Here is a 20,334-nt window from a genome sequence, read left to right as displayed (position 1 = left end):
CTGATCTTGAAGCTTCGGGCTCTAGTATTTCAAATAAAATCGAAACAAATGCTACAGAAAATGTTATGACTAAAATAAAGTGAAAAGCTGTTACACGACATTTTAAAGGAACTGTGTATGTAAAAATAGTACTATATGTATGTGACTGAAAATAAACAAAATATTTGAACTTGGACGATGTGTGTTTTATTTAGAACAATAGTAATCCTCATTATAATAAAAGGCTAATGTCCATACACCACATTATGATTGATTATTATTATGCCCATAGGCGTTATTGGATAGGACCGTGCGGCTCATATACAGCAGACTTCACTACTGCACCACAGCTGATATGCAGTTTTTATGGTACATTCAATGTAAAATGCCCAGACTTATTTGCTTATATTAAGATACCAAATCTATTATGTCAGTTTAGGTCATATTAGCTCAAATAATTAATGTCATGTTGCAGCTGTAAATACTACCTTAAGCTATGAGAGTTATGAATCTGAGTGCACGGAGGTCATGCGGTGTTTCTACCTTAAGATAGTCCAGACTGGCATTTAAAATAGAGTTTATTTATAACAAGACATGTTTAAACTGTCTCAAGTATTACTTCCTCATGGTCTGCAGAGACAGTTTGCACCTTTGTAGCTGCATTGGTTACAACATTTTTGCTACTGTCTGCAAGTAATATTTTCACCATTTACATCCTTTTATCTTGACATTCTGAGCATTCAGTTTGGTTTCAAGCTACAATGCAATCTGCAAACACATCACATTCAGGAGTTGCTGTGATCCTATGTAACATTATGTACTGGCACTGAATCCACTATAACACTTTAAACCTCCAAGAGCTACTGTTAACTTCTGTTTGAACTAAAGAAGAAATAGATTCAGCTTTTAACAACGTGCAACTCAAATGGTGCATGGTACCACCATGCAACCCACTTTTTTTTATACATATAGCATTTTGAAATTGTGAGTGAAAAAAAAACAAAAAAACTTAATAATCTAAAAGCTATTTTGTCACAGCCATATTATACATTTTTAGATTATTGGGTAATTTTCTTTCTTTTTTACAAGCTACAAAGCACCTTATACACATATATAAACACAAGCCATTTTAACCTTTGAACAAGTAGCGTCTCCTGTCATTTTTTACAATATTTACAGCATAGAGTCTTTTGGTCATGAAGTTAATGCAACATAACACAGGCACACACACTGTACACAGTACCACTTTGCTCAGTATCATAGACACATAAGTGCAAGGAAAGGTATTTATAAAATGTCAAACAAAGCTTAAATCTTTCAAAGACATTATATTACCTTTATCTTTACATACACCACAGTACTTTCATTGTTTCCCAATATGCACATAAGCAGGGACCAAACAAGCAAGGGGTTTTGGCACGGCCAGAAACACAGTTTAATTTGACAAATCTGTCCCTTTGAAGTCGCTGAACTGCAGAAAACTCAGACTTGGTTCAGTGTCCCTTTACGTAACTTAGACAGAAAAATACATTTAACGTTAAAACATTTAAATAACAGTGTATTTACGATCACCCCAGGTGATTCTAACAAGTTTAAGGTGTTTTCTTTAATTTAATATGTTAAACAAACACTATAAACAGTAACTCCTGGAACAACGAGAGTAACCACCAAATCCTGTTTGGAGATTCTCAGATCAACAATAAACAATATTCACTTTTGTCAAAAGCACCCTGGTATGTTGCTCTACTGGATCCAGATGGTGTTATTGCGCTCTGTTCTCCTGTGCTCAGTTGCTGGACTGTTGTTTGCAGTCAGGTCACTGAATGTGGAGAAAAACTGCTCCATCTCCTTCTGTAACATCTGGTTCCTTCGCTCAGCATCGTCCTTCGCTCGCTCTGCATTACGCAGTTTGATTTCTACCATGGTGTACTTCTTCCTCTCCTGGTCCAATTCCTCGTGAAGGTTCACCATTTCAGTCTCCAGCTCCTGGTTGTGCTGTTCCAAGCTGCAAAATGAAAAGGTATTTAAACAAATTGGTTGAAAAAGCAAACATTAAAATGATGTAGAATATTATAAAAGCCACCTCTTAATTCTGGCCTCGTACTCGCTCTTCTGCTTGTGCATTTCCTGTTTGAGGCTGGCCACAAGGCTGTGCAGAGCACTGTGACTCCCAACTCCATTGGTGCCAGTGAAAGAGTCAGCATTATCACTACTGCTGGAGCTGTGACTGTTTCTGCCCACACCCTCCACCTCTCTGACGCTGCTCCTGCTGCCCCCCCCTGCTTCTGATGGGACAGTTTGTGTATCTGGTTCAGGCACGTCCAGCTCTCCAAAATGGCTGGTGTAGAAGTCCTGTTCGGGACAGGTGGTGGTGGAGGAGCGGCAGGAGGTGGAATTGTCTGGGAGAGAAATCTCACATGAGGAAGTGGACCACGTGGCGCTGTCCACACTCTGCTTGTCCTCGCAGCTGCTGCTCAGACAGGTGTTGTTGAGATGGTTCTGCTTCTGCTGCACATTTTGATGGTTTACCTGGACATTGTCATATGTGGAGAGGCGATTCTGATTGGACATTTGATCTATGCTGGCTTTATTGTTTTCACGTAAAGTCACGCATCCGTTGGAAACCCAAAGAGCATTGCAGCCGTTCCCAGAGTCTGCGCTCAAAACGCCCACGCGGCCATTTCCCCCAGAGGTGTTTGCACTTGTCACTCCGCTCGTGCCCATCTTCGTACCTGAACCTTTGAGTGTGCCAGTGCGACGCCCTGTCAGAGTCCCGCCTGCACTCAACAGCTTGTCCTGCGAGGAATCTAACAAGGGGGAGGAGCTAAAGGAACCATTTGTGACGATCCCGCTGCCCTTGCTAAATGCAGGGTTCTTCTTCAGGGTCAGAGGTGGACTCCTGGTAACGTCGAAGCGTGCAGTCACACTGTTACGAGGACTGGCTGAACTGGGGGACCCGCTGGCGTCTGTGTGTTTGTGCGAAGGACAGTCCGGGGCTTCCCACACACATTGTCGTGCCACATGTACATTGTTGTTCTCTGCATTCTGAGAGTGTGTGTTGGAGGAGGTAGTTGTGGGCACCTGTTGCTGAGAAAGTTCTATGTTATTATTGTTTACGAGCTCTACAGCTGTGGGGCTGTCGTCGCCAGGCGGGAAGAGGACGTCATGGCGACCAATCAGAACTGCCATCAGCTGCTGAACCAGGACAGTACCTAAACCAAAGGGTTACTTGTCAATGAAAACTAAAACTTTCAAGCTATCCAAAAGATATCCATGCAAACAAGGACCCCCATGGTATTACAGCTTGTAATTATTTCAAGCAACAACACATGTATAATCTAGTTTAATCATATGTACTTGAATTGTTAGGTTTGTTGTTTGACGGGTTTAAGATACCCACTCCACTGACCTTCCATGATGGCTACTGGATCCTCAACTTTGGGCCGCAGAATGTTGGGTCCAAACACAGTAGCGAGATTTTGAACACTCATCTTATTCACCCCTGAGTGTGACTGCACTTCATCTAAAAATCTGGAAAAATGCACGTTAGTAAAGTTCACAGAGATACATTCGTCCTTAAGAGGAGAAGCACACTGCCAAAAATACATACTTAAAGGAATAGGCCACCGTTTTTATATACTAAGATATGTTCTTACCTCACTTTAGTCGAGTTAATATATCCCCGTCTGGTCATTGTCCGCGCGCTCTGTCACGCAAACGGAGCACATACGCAGCCTCTCCCATATGTGACATAGCTCCGAAAAAGCTCACGATAGAAGCTACCAAGCTCTTCCACGTGTTCCCTATTTAAATAAAGTTACGTGAAGTGTTTTCATGCGAAGTATATTTACACAGAAATGTAACGTGTCGATTTTATAAGCAAATAAAGAGGGGGACTATATTGTGAGGCGTAATGATACGAGGAGTAAAACGTCCGCGCAGTAACTCCTAAAGGTTATTGACGGAAGTGAGCGGGGGAAGTCTTTAGGAGTTACTACGCGGACGCTGTGCTCCTCGTATCATTACGCCTCACAATATAGTCCCCCTTTTTATTTGCTTATAAAATCGACACGTTACATTTCTGTGTAAATATACTTCGCATGAAAACACTTCACGTAACTTTATTTAAATAGGGAACACGTGGAAGAGCTTGGTAGCTTCTATCGTGAGCTTTTTCGGAGCTATGTCACATATGGGAGAGGCTGCGTATGTGCTCCGTTTGCGTGACAGAGCGCGCGGACAATGACCAGACGGGGATATATTAACACGTCTAAAGTGAGGTAAGAACATATCTTAGTATATAAAAACGGTGGCCTAATCCTTTAAAGGGACTATACAGACTTTAAACATGTTGAAATTTAGTATTTTCCTTCCCCTACATGTTCCAGCCCTTTCCTAATGTGTAGAATGAGCTCAGACCTGTTCACCACAACTGCCTCTAAAATCCTGCACTGTCACTCAAAAACGTGTTACTTCGGGTCAGAAGTGGCGTCATGCATGAGCTTAATATAGAAGCTGCAGGTACACGTATGACCTGAGGTGGTAGTAGTAAAATGTTAACCTGAATCTAGCCCCTTGAAATACATTTAAATAGCTCAAATTCAGAATATTAATCGACCAGTGCAGATTCAGTTGTGTATAATGGGAAATATATTGTCAACATTACAAGATAATATCAAAATTGTTATTTGAAAGAAATGCAAATTAGTGAACGAACAAAGAAAGGCAGCTTTATCAATGATCTTTTTGACCAACACAACAGTCTAAATTAAGCTTAAGAATATCGCTTGGTCATCGTTTTCAAAGAAGTATTCATTTTCGCCAATGCTGGCCGCCTCGACTTGTTCCGGGATGTTTTGTGACTGGCTCCTTATTTCAAAGGAAATAATTTTAAGAAACATATTACTCAATGGAACGAGGATCTGTCCTAGTGGCAGTGGGAAAACCAGTCAGAAATGTCAAGAAACAAGCTGGTCATTGTAGGTCATTTTGGTAAAGACGGTAGGAGAACAACTACATCCGTATTCTGAATTCACGTCATTTAAACCCGTGCGTGATAGTTAGTATTTGTAGTGCTATGTAATCCATACCTGCAGATGTATTTGAGGAGGTTGTAATTTACAGGAGGTAGACTGTCGACAAGTTCTTTCAACTCCTTCATGCCCTGGACACAGAGTTTGAAATTACAAAGCTAAACTCGATTGGAAGCCTTTTATTAGTGGACTCACCTCGTCTTCATCCTTGCTGAGCGCTTTGGCACAGGCCAGAAACTCATTGTAATTGTGGAAAGGAATCACAGGCTCCGGCAACTCCCGGAGATACAGCTTTAGAAGAGAGGCTACTGTGTGCACGTCTGTGTTACTGCCGTGATAAAACACAGAGAAACAAAAACAATGAAAATCTATCCTGTCTACAAGCTGAGGGTGAAACAGATCTGTGACACAAATAGCTTCATATTTCATATTTTCAGAATTTGTTTTACATTGACCTTAAAGGGGTGTCACACAAGTAAAGTGCCAGTACGAGCAACATAAAATAAATAAACAAATAAGTAAAAAAAACAGAAATACACATTGTTATTAACTATAGAGAAGTGTAAGCAAAGATTACTCGGAGCCATGCATTAAAACTGTATTACGCACGGCTCCGAGTTGTTTAATCCACTTACACCATGGTCCCACAAACTGAAACTGTTCATTGTGGCCTGTTTGCTTTTTTTTTTTTTTTTTTTTAAGTTCGGGGCAGGAGTTATTTCACTTTTTAATCAGTTTTACCTGAAGCTAGTTCCAGCTCAATTGTTTATTGTTACTATGGAAACAGCTGCAGTGGAGTGATACAGAACGTGATTTAACTGCTGCCGGTGTCACTACCCTGGCCGTCCCGGAGGCACGATCCATCCGGACGTTCTATGCAACGCCCTGAGGCATTCAAGTGATATGAAAAATCAAGTTCAATGGGTGACATTGGATGACATTGCCAATTAATATTTAAGGAGCCTATCAGGTCGGGCAAATCGAAGCCCTAAAAGTGATATGCAAGAGTAAGGTAGAGGAAACAAGCGATATAACATGAACGCGCAGCATAGGCTCAGAATTAAGAGGAGTTAATAATAATAATAATAATAATACACAAAAAAAACTAAAATTAAATATGTTTTTCTATTTTAATGTTTTGGGTCAGTTTGCTCTCATCTTGAAACAAATAAATGATGTAATATTTACAATAAGGAGTGTATATTCACTGATTCATTGTTTCTCCTGTGGGAAATTGTAAGTTCAAAATGTGATTGTGGTGAGCATAGATATATCACTAAGCACCACAAGAGGACAGAGAAGGGAAAAAAGAGCAGAAAGAGATGCTATGTATTAATAGTGAGCTTCTTAAATATTTGCATTTCACCCAGTCACTTGAATGCATCAGGGCGTTCGCTGCCGATGCTTATGCCAGCAATATAAAAAAGTATTCTTGTCAACATTTTGTTTTTGCCCAGTTTTGGCATATAAATACATAAGTATCAATTGAAATCACCGTAGTCAAAGTTATAATTAAAAACAATGTTTCAAACAATAAGTATTGTGTTTCTGGTTTAGGCTAAAGATATAGAACTGGCCCATACTGTATATAGAACCTCCGGACAGATCGTGCCTCCGGGACGGCCCGGGCAGTGACAGCCGGGCTAGGTGTACATTATCACTTTTTAATGGACACCCTCCAGCCAATCAGAATCGAGTATTCACCCAGACCATGGTGTAATCAATATTATACCACATATATTTAAATTCAAATCACAGCAGCCTTTGAAAGCATTAGTTAGATCAAATTTTAATAATACTAATTTAATCTGTTATTTCCATCCTAAGAAGTAATGCATCCACTATAAATGTGTCTTACCAGTCGAAAGAGGGCTTTTCCCCACAGTCGAAGGCGTCCTGCAGCTCTTTCACCAGGTTGGCCTGTCCCGGGAGCCTGAAGAGGCCCTCCTCCTGAAGCCCCCAGTGTCTGATAAAGTCCACACACTGCTCCACTAGCATCGGAGCCAGTTTGTTCCCAAAGCGCCGCTCGTAGCGCACGGTCTCCTCGAGCCTCTGACCAAAGATACCTACAACACAGAGTCTTACTGAATGAACGTGCATAATTCATATATAAAGTACATTCATAGATATCAGTGGAGGCTGGGATGAAGATACAGTAACTGTCCCTGAAGATTTAGATTTGCATGTTTCTCATTTCCAAAGTTGACAAACACATCGAAAATGTAAGATGTAACAAAACTCCATGTGAACGTCCACCTAAAGATCTGCATGAGAAGATGAGTGGACGCGTTTGCAACAGATACTTACCCTTCTTAAATTGGACACAACTCAAAAGCTTCTGAAAAACGCGTTGATTAATAAGTTTGTGATAAGAAATGATGCCAACAGGCGCCCACAAAAATGTTTTGCATTTTAACATTTTAACATACAAGTGAATAAGCAAAAAGACACGCAATGTCCATAAATGTGAAAAGCAGCAGAAGCGAGGTCTGAAAGCAGCCACTAGTTTCGTAAAACAAAACAAATGTTGTAAATTCCAGCAAAGACAGTCCATAGAACTAGATTCACACACTCAAATGTCACCAAAAGTATAGACAAAACTCCAAGCAAGGGAAGCAGAAGTCCTGACAACCATCATAAAGTGAGGTTAGCAGAAGAAAAGCAGGTCATGCCTCCAGACACAGCGATCATGAGTCTGGGAGTGTTTTTCTGAGTCACATGTATTGGCGTGTGTGCACCAGCTTATGAACTGAGAGGGGGGGAAACGCTCGCTCTTTTCTGATCTGAGAAATGTGCAAATCACAAACAAATGTGGAAATGAACTAAAGGGTATTAAAAGAGAACATTAAAACTCTGCCAGCTTCATCAAATTACAACTTTCTATTTTTCATTTAAAAAGATACTGCCTCATAAATACTAGAGGTATGATACGATTCAAATATAGCTTGTAATTACCATTAATAATCCAAAAGGAGAAGCCACAGCTGCACATTTCTCACAACTGACAAAAGGATAAAGCAACTTGAAATATCCCAAACTCTCCACACTGCAAACTCAGAGATGTTGCTCTGTCTCCCACTCCCTGGTCATTGAGTTCCCCTCTGTTGCAACAAAGACTGAATGGGCTGAAATATGTGCTATCTGCTTTTCTGCCGACAGTACCCCCGCTCTGGTCCAATGTGGAGCCACCTCTCTTGTGGCATCGTTGACATTTGGCTTGTCCTTTTGAAGAGCAGTCAACTGCAATCGACGTCAAACTCAGTGCATTGAAAACAAAGGGGCCAACTGAGCCTCGTCTATTCACTGTGTGGCTGTGGTGAGTGTGCCGTGTTGAAACATGTCCCCCCGGTGTGCGCCCAGTGTGGGTCTCTGTGGCCAATCATGACCCACTCCAGCTTTTCAGAAGTCATACAGCATTTTCAGTCACGTTTCTGTTATGAGGTTGCTTTGCCTCATATTGGACAGTGCAATCCTCATAGGTATTCAGGTTTAGGCTGGGTTCATTTTGTTCACATTGACTTATATACAATCAATTGTAAATAGAAACGTTTAAAGGGACTATACAGAGTTTAAAAATGTTAAAATTGACTATTTTCATCCCCCTACATGCTTCAACAATGTTCCAATGTGTAGAATGAGCTCAGAATCCTGCACTGTCACTCAAAAAGGTGTTGATTCGGGTCCGAAGTGCCGTCATGCACGAGCTTAAAGGATTTTTGACATAGGGCCTCATTTCCTAGTTATCCAAAGTGCTGTTGATTTCTGGAGATATTTTTTTTCTGAGAGCTTAGTGGCGCTAGGCTAGTGCATTTCTATGGTATCAGCTAGCCTACATTAAAAACTGTCTGACCCGCTCCACAGAGCACCTAAGGTAAATCACTTATAACGCCAGACTAACCATATAAATGTCTGTGTCCATAGAATCATTATAACTGTTTGCATTTATATTTGAGCAGCATCAGCTTCGTGGTTGTATAAACTACGTGGCGGCGGAGTGATCTGCTAGAAAATAGTCCCGCAAAATGCGATCATTCATGTGATACATGCGGTGATTCATGTGAAGGTTATATTAAAAAAAATATTCTCTGGACACAGATGGTTACTCAGGCGTTACAAGTGATTTGCTGCAGGTGCACTGTGGAGCGGGTCAGACTGCTTTTAATGCAGGCTAGCTGATACCATAGACATGCACTGAGCCGAGCACTAGCCTAGCGCCACTAAGCTCTTCAAATATAAGAAAAAAATATCTCCAGAAATCAACAACATTCTGGATAATTAGGAAATGAGGCCCTATGTCAAAAACCCTGAAATATATAGAACCTGCAGTTACGCATAAGACCTGAGGTGGCAGTAGTGAGTATAAAAATGACCAACTTGCATCTAGTCCCTTTAAGTCACACATTTATGAAACATGTCCATGGATGCTGAGGAGTCTAATTAAGGGTTGCAAGTTTTTCCCTTTACCTCCCTAGAGTGTATGACAAATATGGTAGTTTTAATGATTTGTATGTCGTATATTGTGATTTGTTTTGTTTTGGATATTATTATGCACCTACTGCAAACAGTTAAAATCACGTCTGTAGTTACTGACCTCCACCAAAAGGGGCCCAGATGACTCTGCGTATCGTCTTGACCCAATCCTCCATGTCATTCTGAGAGCTGGCCATCAGCAGGTAGGTCTCATGGTTGGCCGTCATCCGCTCTCTTTCCCCTCCTGTTAAAAATAAATAAATAAAATGATTTAATATGAAACATACAAGGCCTGTCAGATTGTAAAACATTCTCTTCAATAACTGGCGTTTTTCCACCGGCCACATTTAACATCAATCAGGCTTTTCCATTCTATGTCCATTGTTGTATTGTTTCCTTTTGGACCCAGCGCTTCTGAATTCATTAAGCACGTCAGGGTTTTTTCATAATACCACAGCTGGTATAGAACCAGAGTCCCCAACACGTCCTGCTGATACTTGAGAGTCACTTAGAAAATAAATAAAGCCTTTCGAACTGCTGACTTTTAAAAGAAGTGTGCCTAAGGCTGTTGTTACTGCTGTAGTCATGAATAACACAAGTGTGACAAAGCTGCAGGCTGTATTTAAATCAGCGCCCCACTCAGTCATTTGTCCTGAGACAGATAATACTGTAATTGTCAAGAGCACACTCACTAACCCAGACACAAAAGCATGAGACACAAACAGGGGGTCAAATATGTATAAAAAATGCGTTTAACAGTGAAGTTTCCTGCAGATCCTGCTTTTGCATCTAATGCGTAATGTGTTATTTTAGATCTTCAATCAATGTCAGAATAAAGGACTTTCAGTGTTTTTCCACCACAGCGCGCTTTGGGATTCATGACTGCATTTCACTATTTTGATCACCTGTTTGCAAGTCACCCTCCTGCTGTCACGTGAAATTAGTTTTTAGATAAAGTGCTCCTAGGAAGAGACAGTGGAGAAAGTGCACTCGGCTTAGACCTGAAGAGACAGGCGGAACTACTGACACAACAACGCTCTTTATATCCCACAGACTTGTATCTGCAGCACTGTGTGGATACAGAAAAGGGATCAGCATCTCCTCAATTTGAATGACTGCAATTACCAAATCATCTATCTGTCCCCTCTCACATACACAGTGTTGATACATTGAGGCCATCACTGTTAATGTATTTTATTCTTGCTGCTTTTGTGCTGCCAGTGTAATTCTGCCTGTGTGTATTTGTCTATGGTGTAGTGTTTGTGCCCAATGTTGACATAGGCTGTGTTTGAGATGATACTAATGAATTGTTTTATCATTTTACAGGTTAATAATGATTGTTGATATCGTTGTATATTATTTACTGTTGGTAATCTACATCTTGCCCAGGGACTGCAGGTGAAAACTGGCTTTGGAGCTAAAACTGGCATATTTACAGCGATGTTAATTAATGTGCATTGTCCCTGTTCAAATAAACTAATAAAATAAAATAAAAAAATAAAAATCAAATCACATGCATTTATTAAATCATTTATTTATCATACAGGCATTTATTAAAGTTGTAGTAGTTTACACCTCTCCAAACATTTCCTGAAATCTATCTTATTCTTCTGTGAATAGAAGCTTGTATTCCGGTCTTCTCTCCAATGCTTTTTCTTCTTGAACTTGTTTAAAAAACTGTGTGATCTGAATCCTGATTTTTGAAACAAAATCTCTCTGCATTTGTAATATATCTTGGGAAAATGATGATTAGGTATTTTTAAAAAGTGTGCAGCCCTCGTCAGCAGACACCTCAATCAGTATGTGCCTCACAGCTCTTCAGTGGCTTTAATAAGAGGCCGGGCGGGCAGCCGCAGACCAGTTATTAACTAATGCTCCTCTCAAACAGGTGGAGGCAACAAAGGAGTCCAATGTAGTGGAACCTGCAGGCTGACACCTCATACTGACTCACTGTATTAAAAAAGAACAAAAAACAAGTATCTCATCTAATCTCATTCACAACAGCTATTGTGAATGAGATTAGATTTACAATTTACTTTATAATCAAGATTCAGCTCACAGTGCGGATTTTAAAAACATCAAAAGACGAGCGCCCCACTAGCCTAATTGTTAAAGAGGGGGTATTATGCTTTTTTCAATCACATAGCACCAGTCTATATCACACTACAATGATGACGAAACCTTCTGTTGGTCTGTAAATGCAGTAAATTAGAATAACTGCCTTGTATAAAATTGCTCTCTCAAAATGGCTGTAGTGAATGTCTTGAAATAGGCCTCTGTCTCTTTAAGAACCTCTGACCCTTTCAGACACGCCCCCTCCACACGCTGTCTGTGGCATGAGTGGGGAGGGGGTTCTGCTGAGGAGCAGTGGTTGGTTACTCGGCTGGTGACGAAAGCTCGGAGGCGTCTCCAGGAGGTGGGGGCGTTCCTAGGAGGACTCAGGCAAAGCTATCCCTAAAATGGCTGCCGTCAGAGTTTTTACAGATTACTCAAAAATATGTGAATGTGATTTTGCATAATACCCCCCCCTTTAAGAAAGAAAGCCTGTATACGCCTGCAGTGCTCAGGTGTTATCTCTGTGTAGTATGACAGCTGGAGAATTATACACTTGCATCTCTGTTCTAGCCTTTCTAAACAGTGTAGCAGAGTTTTCCCAATACCACATTCAAAATAGGCATTTGGGTAAGTGCCACTTTGGAACCTGGATGTTCCTTGATGCTCCTGAGCCTTTTGAGAGACGGCACTGGACTAAAAAGAATCATTTGCAGTATGAGACAAGTCACCTTTATCAGACCCAAAGTGCTGTACAGTAAGGAACCACTCACCCATGCACTCTCTCATTCATACGTACACAGACACTGGAGGCAAGTAAGGTGAAGTGTCTTGCACAAGGACACAACGACAGTGTGCATTTGTGGGAACCCACGACCTTCCGATCACAAGATGACCCGCTCTACCAACTGTGCCACCGTCACAGTTTATGGAATTTAAAACATTTATGCAATATAAAAATGTATACAAACTAACCATTTTATGGAATTTAACCAGTTTAACCAGTTTATGAAACGTAACAGTTTATGCCATTTAGGATTTATGCAATTTTTATAATTTATGTAAATTAACCAATTGATGTATATACCACTTTATGCAATTTTGACAGTTTAGGCAATTTCTGCATTTGCATCTGCATTTTGCGTCCATCGCAAAAAAATCTAATTATATATATGTATAGTATATAGTATATAGTATATAGTATATAGTATTGCTTCTTGGTGGCAGCTTTGTTTTAGGCTGTCTCAGAACAAAACATTTCTTGCAATAATTTTCACATATCCTCAGCGTGGCGCTTAAATTTCAGACCACTTGTAAAAAAACACTCCAAGGTGTTTTGCCTCACACGAGAATGGCGTGACCCTCAAAAATAAAATGGTTGGAGTCTTGAAGGCATTAGACTTCATTAGACGTCATTAGACTTCATTAGACGTCATTAGACGTCATGCACCAGGTTTAGGCCCAGTCACCTGCCATAGCCCGCGCATAATTCAGAGCACCAATGGCAAACATCGGATACTCTGGTAACAGTGACTGCAGTAAACCATTTGGGTGAATACTCAATTCTGATTGGCTAAGAACTGGTGTGCGTTAAAACTGTACAACGCACAGTTAGTCTGGCAACAGTTAAATCATGTTCTATCCCTCGTTCTTTAATCCTTGCTTATTGTATCGTACATGGTGGAAGAGTAAAGCTAATACTTTTGGGTTCTAATAGAGCAGCCGTCCAAAACAGGCCAGAGTTGGAGCGATCGCACTGCCCTGGGAGACTTCTGGTCTGTGTCTGCTGGAAGCGGTTATTTAAATAATCACACATCCAGACCAAGTATTAACCTTTTACCCAAGTACTGTAGTCCCAAGGTGTAATGTAATGGTGACTTTAACCATTTGTAATAAATCTGCTGTTTCTGAGACTTGTTATAACCAATTTGTACAGTGACTCTGTTAACAATTGCCCTGAGAGTGTGAAACCTCTTGTGGAAGTTGTTATTTTTTTTTTTATAGCTCTTTGACAAGTGAAGGAAGCAACAGCTGCAGGCCCAGAAAACAATGCAAACACACTTTGTTTGCCCTTATGTCCTTATTCTCCCAGTGTGTGCCCATACAGTGCAGTCAATGGCTCTGCTTTCTTCTGTGCTTACAAGCAGGGGCAAGTTGAGATTCAATATTGTGTCTAATGATAGTCTTCTTAGAAGTCCTCACATCATAAATACCTCCAACAGAACAGGAAGTGACAGTAAGTAAGACAAGATATACCTCTGCCAGAGACTGTAAGTGTTCATTCATAAAAGTTACAGCCTCGCACATTGCACATTGATGAAAACCCACAGTTTTCTTGTTTCAATTGCTGAGAGTAATCTTTTCACCACTGTTAACTTTATGACCACCCACAAGACATCCGCTAATCCCTCAGAAGATCACAGCTGTCTCAACAAAAGTGCTGCTAGTCATTCAGCAGGCATTTATGGAGAAGACAGATCCACATAAAGCTATCAACAAGCCCGTAACATCCCGAGTGAACTGTGAAGTGTACGTTACCTGCATGCGAAGGTAGTAAATCTGTGAATCCATACTGTGGCAGAGTCTGATACACTACTTCCATTCCTCCTCCACACTTGTGCCTGTGCTAATCCCCTAAAAGAGCTGCAGAAGTAGAGCGCCCCGGTGAGCTCTAAAGTCCAAGGTTTGCGTGAGGACGGACGGGTGTGCCTGAGGAGCTGCTGTCCCGCGGTCTGCCCTGACCCACACTGACTGAGGCAGAGCAGCTGAGAGGGACAGAGGGTGTGAAAGAGAAAGGAGGCGGTTTTGGAGAGGGGGCAGGGAGCACACATACCTCTCTCAAGCACTGTACTAGGAACAATAGGCAGATCTCTGAAGTGAAGGGGATTGATTTGAACAAGACCAGAGGCAGAGACACGGGGGCGTGACCCCATAAGCAAACACAGACACATTGACACTGCGGTGCAATGTTAACTCCTTCAACAAAACAGAGCAAAGGGTTTTATGATAGAATAATGGGGTTTCGGGGGCGTTAATATGAAGCAGAAACACTGTGATCATTAAAGACTGCTCCTTTTGTGAAAGAACAGATTCTACAACAGTACAAAACCATATATTTGTTCTTCATTGCGTTCTTAAAATGAATGTAACACAATGCTAAAACCAAGATTAAAAGTTTCCAAGGATTGCCAGGCAAAGCTGCTCAATGTGTTTCAGAATAATGTTCATAGAGGTCTTAGCACATTTTATTCAGTAATGGAGATAAATTATTATGTTGTTTTCATTCAATGACCATAGTGATTTGACTGCAATTAATAATGCATGTTATTCTCTTGTTATACAGAATTTACACTCAGATAAGACTCTTTTTTACCCTCTCTAAATCATCCATTCCATTACACAGTCACAAAAGTTAACCCAGTACAACAATGTGTACTTACTACTATCTCATGTGTATCTCTTGGAGGTGTCCAATTACTCTTTCCCCTCTGTGGGAACTGATACCTTCTCCTCTTGCAGGTGACATGGTGGTCTTTAGCGGTCCATAGTTATAATCTGAAATCAGTCTCCAAAACTTTATCCCACATGATCCGCCGCACACAGGAACACTGCCCCATAGAGTAGCTCCAGCTATCCATTACCAACTACTGCTGAGTGAGCAACACAGTCAATGGGACGGGGAAGGTCAAAGGGTACACGGCTTGTTTGGCTGCTCTGTTCCTCCATGGCCTCTGTGGGGAAGTGGGTAATGGACGGTGGCACAGAAAGATCTGAGAATAATAGACCTGGACGACTCTATACTTGTGTGTATTGTGAAGAGGCAGCGACAGCCTGTGACGGACTCTCTGGGTTTGTAGGTTGAAGTTATTGAGCTTCAGTGAAATACTTCAGAGTAATCAGGTCAATAACCAAAAAAGAATAACCGCTACTACAAAACTTCTGAGTGCAACAAACTGGGTCTGTCTCGATAACAAAATCTAAAGTTCGATATATCGAGGCAGAGTATATTGCGATAAACGATATTACTGAAGACTGTTTTATGCCTCAGAAACAAACTCGAAAGCTTAAAAATGACAGAAAAAGATGTGTTCGAAAATTACTTTCCCTTAAAATATCCTCCATGAGGGCAGGGCGATACGGCCTAAAATCTACATCACGATATAAAAAAGAAATATCACGATAACAATATATTATATACGATATAATTGACTTCAAAATCTCAGCCTTACGCCCATGAGGAAGATTAATTCAGTTCTGTCTTTTATTGAACGATAAGTCGATATAGTAGCCTAATTATGTAACATCACTACAACCTAAGTATTAGTATTTATATTCATTATTTTTGGCTAAATATTACAAGTAAAGTTAAAAGTATTTAAAACTCATAAACTCTAATGCTTATACTAGGAGTGTGACAACATATCGATTTTCCAGTATATCGCGATATTTTGTAGGACAATACGATTTTATTCCAATATCGATATTTTTGATGCCGTCATGCATATTGAGCGACGTCATGTGTATTAATGAGGCAGCAGTGCTCCACTGTTTTCACAGTCAATACAGGCCAATAATGATCAAGAATTCAGTAGCGCTGCCAAAGAGGACAGCGCTACAGTTTTAAGCACTTGGACCAAACACTCACACAAATATATTACTTTTAATGATAGTTTGTATAATTATGAATAAGATTCATTCGGGGTTTATGCCTCTGAGAGATCTACTGACTCATCTTCAATGTGTAAGTCAGGGATCATTTATTCACACAGAGGTAAAAAAAAAGAGCACATGGAAAGAATGATGAATAACAGTATGTTAAAGGGCCTATATCATGCAAAATCGACTTTTTGGAGCTTTTAGCCATGTTGTAGTGTTATTTCCTTATCAAAAACACCCCCAGAGTGGTTTTTGGCTTCATTCACCGAGTTCTCAGCAATCCTCCTGAATCCTGCTCTCTGAGCAGCTGCTCCACCCTCTGCTGGAAAACCTACCTACTCTGGACACGCCTGTTCTTTTTTGTTACCTAATGGTAAATGATAAATGGTTGCAACTTATATAGCGCTTTTCCACCTACATTAGGCACTCAAAGCGCTTTACAGTAAGAATCCACTCACCCATTCATACACCAGTGTACGCAGACACTGGAGGCAAGGTGGGTGAAGTGTCGTTCCCAAGGAAACAACGACAGTGTGCACTTTCAGGAGGCGGGATTCGAACCCCCGACCTTCCGATCATGAGACGACCTGCCCTACCACTGTCACGGAAAAAAGCAATTGGCTGCGAGAGGTACGGGATCTGGTACTATCAACCAAAATAGTGTTTTTCTGTGACTGTCTCTTGATGGATGTTTGGTGAATCTTCGCCAGAACCAAAATGGATTAACTTTTATAACCAACGCGAGTCCCATAACGTAAACACCCGATGACGCAGCCAGGACAGAGCGGTGAGTCATTCCAAACGCATGTTAGCGAGTGTGTTAGTCATTTATGAAGCTGTGCTGCAGATGTCAACTCCTAAAAGTTTTTTTTCAATATTGATGTATCATAGGTTATTTTTGTGCAATATATTGATTATCATAGTATTGGCGTATCGTGAGATTATCGTTATCGTAAGCCACTAAGGTTCCCACCCCCAGTTTATTCTGGATGATGTATACTGCATCAAAATATCGCGTTATTGTTCCACAAGTCCTCTCAACTCTCACTGAGCTCGAGAGGATGACTGACTGGATACAAAAAGAACCAGACTAGACTGAGTGACTCACGACAACACAGGAGGCAGGAGAACATAGGATTTGCTGGACAACTGCATCGTTTCAGATTCTCAAAAACCTGTCATTTGTGCACACCATGAACATGTAAACCAAAGATATTCCTGGTTTTGTAAACAGATCTTAGTAAGACAGATTACCAATGCCACAGTGTGTCCCACAGCTATGGGCCCAGGCACTGTAAATCTTTGGGATTGCAGTGCACAGACCTGTACAGTGTGTGATGTATGGAACACCTCAGAATAACATCTTGATCTAAACTGCAGATCAGAAACTTTACACTAAACCACATACACATTACTGTTTAGAGACGTGTAGATAAGGATGTTACTGCAAGTTCACAACCAAATAAGGAAGAGGAAGAGTCGATGCAGTTGCTTATGACAGTCTGAAGTGTAAGTAAGAGAGAACATACTGATGTAATTATATTGCCAGGAATAGATGCAGACAGACAAACACGCTGACGTTCACAGGGAGGCCTTAATACACCCAACAGAGAAAGAAGAAACAGAGTGCACAAGTGCCTGCTTCGGCTCTACTGCCCTGTAATATCAGCTTTCAGCACCAAGGTCCTGAGGCTCCAGCACACCTGCAGGCCCACAGGCAGAGGGGCTGGAGTCTGAGTCACTGTCTGTACTTTGAACTGGATTACAAGAGCTACTGCTCGTTTTGGAAGTTAATGAGGTATCAGGTCCCTTTCTCTCGGCAACGACGGAGAGAAAAATGTGAACAGTTCATTTTACCGTTTTTTTCCCCCTGTAAAAGTAATGCCACTGTTTCTGAAAAATATATATAAATAGTGTAGATTAAATACTGTGTCTTTCCCTCAAATTAATGTTAGTAAGTATCAAATACAGTGGTATGCAAGAGTTTGGGCATCCCTGTAATTGTTATCATTCTCATCATATAGGAGACAAACACAGTGATATTTGAGAAGTGAAATAAAGTTCATATGATTTATGGACAGTGTGCAAGAATTATTTAAACAAAATTAGGCATGTGCATAAATTTAGGCACCACAAGAGAAAAATTAACTCAATATTTATATAACGTTTTCTATAGCTTCTAATTAGAGCTTGGATTCTGGTGGTACAATACATCTCCAGTTCAGTCAGGTTTGACGGTTTCCGAGCATGGACTGCCGGCTTTAAATCACACCACAAATGTTCAATAATCATCAGGTCTGGGGACTGAGATGGCCGTTCCAGAACGTTGTCCTTGTTCCTCTGCATGAGCCTCAGTAGATTCTGAGCAGGGTTTAAGGTCGTTGTCTTGTTGAAAGATCCAGGTCTGGCGCAGCTTCAGCTTTGTCACTGATTCCTGGACATTGTTCTCCAGAATCTGCTGATATTGAGTGGAATCCATGCGACCTTCAACTTGATTCCCAGTCCCTGCACTGGCCCAACAGCCACACAGCATCATGGAACCACCACCTAATGTTACTGTAGGAAGCAGGTGTTTGCTTTGGAATGCTGAGTTCTTTTTCCTCCATGCCCCAAAAAACTCTATTTTAGTTTCATCAGTCCACAGCACCTTATTCCAAAATGAAGCTGGTTTGTCCAAATGTGCTTCAGCAAACCTCAAAAAAGGCTTTTTCCGCATTACTCGTCCATACAGCAGCTCCTTGTGTAAAGTGCACTGAATAGTTGAACCATGATGTTGAAAAATCATTGTTTTCAGGTCATCTGAGACTTGTTTTGAGGCTTCCATGTTGCCATTCTTCAGAGAAGATGCAAAGAGGACATGTCTACTTTTGTTTAAATAATTCTTGCACACTTTCCATAAATCCTATGAACTTTATTTCACGTCTCAAATATCACTGTGTTTGTCTCCTATATGATATATTTAAGTTAAATTCATTTCCAGACGACCAATGATTCATAAAGGAAAATCATGAAAATGTACAGGGGTGCCCAAACGTTTGCAGACCACTGTAACACATAGGGCTGACACTATGATTAAACCGACCCAATGACAGTCATTTAATCAACTCAAGTTGTGATTCTACACTTTTCACTAAATCATTATTCAAAATAAATGTTTATATGTTATGGTGTTGACGGTTTATACAAGAATAAATTGATTAAAATTATAGTGTTAACTTCAGAGAGTGCAGCTAGAGACAGCAAAGCTGTGTTTTAATTATTTCAATGGCTGTGGAGTATTGGTTCTGGCACATGCATGGTTTGATTCAGCCGTCACAGCAGTCCTGTCTGTCATGTTGGCCACAGACTGGTGTTCATTCCGCCAAAGCCGGGAAAAGCTCTGTGGGCTAAAGCACCTGACAGCACTGCAGTGCAGGGAAATGTAGCTGCCTACATGCACTAAGGTCCCTTAGATTAAGATGAACTCGAGAGAGACAAGAGCCATGTCAGGTTTCACAGTCAATATGGAATTATGGACAACAATGATCAACCCATTTCAACAGCAAGAAACATCAGACATACACCATCTCTAGTTGGAGAAATAACTAATATATGAAAGTCACTTTGTGTCAGCTTGATGCCTGGATATATCATAAAAAAGGAAAAAGAAAAGTCACCTAATTTATCAAGGCAAGTGCTCAGGCCTCCTCACCCACACAAAAGCATCTCAACACCTTTATGGACATCCTGGAGCAGTTGTGTGTTCTGCCCGCCTCTGACAAAGCTCAATGAAATTGGACTTTACACCCAACACCTCAGTGATACGCTGAACTTTTTAAGTATCTTTTTACCAGAGGAACCTACTCAGGAATGGGGAGAACACGCAGGCTCCACACAGACAGAAAGGCCCCAGCTGGCCCGGGGTCAAAGGCAGGATCTTGAAGATGCCAAAAGAATCTATATCTGCATTTCCTGTTTTTAAAGTTTATAGATATAAACTGCGGATCTTTTCTTTTTGCAATTACTCACCAATACAAAACAATACTTTTTCCATATCTATGACAATAACTTTGTTCCTAATACAAAAGTGTAATTCCTTATACATGTGTGAAACAATTACTATAAGGCATAAGGTGGAAAAACTAACGCTGTGGTTATGAGCCAT

General features: G+C 40.8%; 1 protein-coding gene across 3 annotated transcripts in view; it reads right to left on the bottom strand.

The window, feature by feature from the left end:
- Positions 1-972: 972 nt before the first annotated feature.
- Positions 973-20,334, bottom strand: part of arhgap24 (Rho GTPase activating protein 24) — a 43,356-nt gene continuing 23,994 nt past the window's right edge. Inside the window, exons 1-8 of one of the 3 annotated variants that reach the window (XM_079552089.1) lie at positions 14,073-14,284; positions 9,604-9,726; positions 6,871-7,078; positions 5,208-5,340; positions 5,070-5,143; positions 3,389-3,510; positions 2,063-3,191; positions 973-1,984 (exon numbers count right to left, since the gene is read on the bottom strand). In XM_079552089.1, the coding sequence (XP_079408215.1) occupies positions 1,723-1,984; positions 2,063-3,191; positions 3,389-3,510; positions 5,070-5,143; positions 5,208-5,340; positions 6,871-7,078; positions 9,604-9,726; positions 14,073-14,136 (2,115 nt within the window). In that variant the 5' untranslated portion in view covers positions 14,137-14,284 and the 3' untranslated portion in view covers positions 973-1,722. Of the gene's footprint in view, positions 1,985-2,062; positions 3,192-3,388; positions 3,511-5,069; positions 5,144-5,207; positions 5,341-6,870; positions 7,079-9,603; positions 9,727-14,072; positions 14,285-20,334 lie in introns of those variants that run through there. The other 2 variants (XM_079552088.1, XM_079552090.1) reach the window with 2 other exon arrangements.

The sequence above is a fragment of the Gobius niger genome (assembly GCF_951799975.1).
Source record: "Gobius niger genome assembly, chromosome: 2".
NCBI lineage: Eukaryota > Metazoa > Chordata > Actinopteri > Gobiiformes > Gobiidae > Gobius > Gobius niger.
Note: the sequence above shows the minus strand (reverse complement) of the source record. Positions and strands in the feature narration are given on the sequence as shown.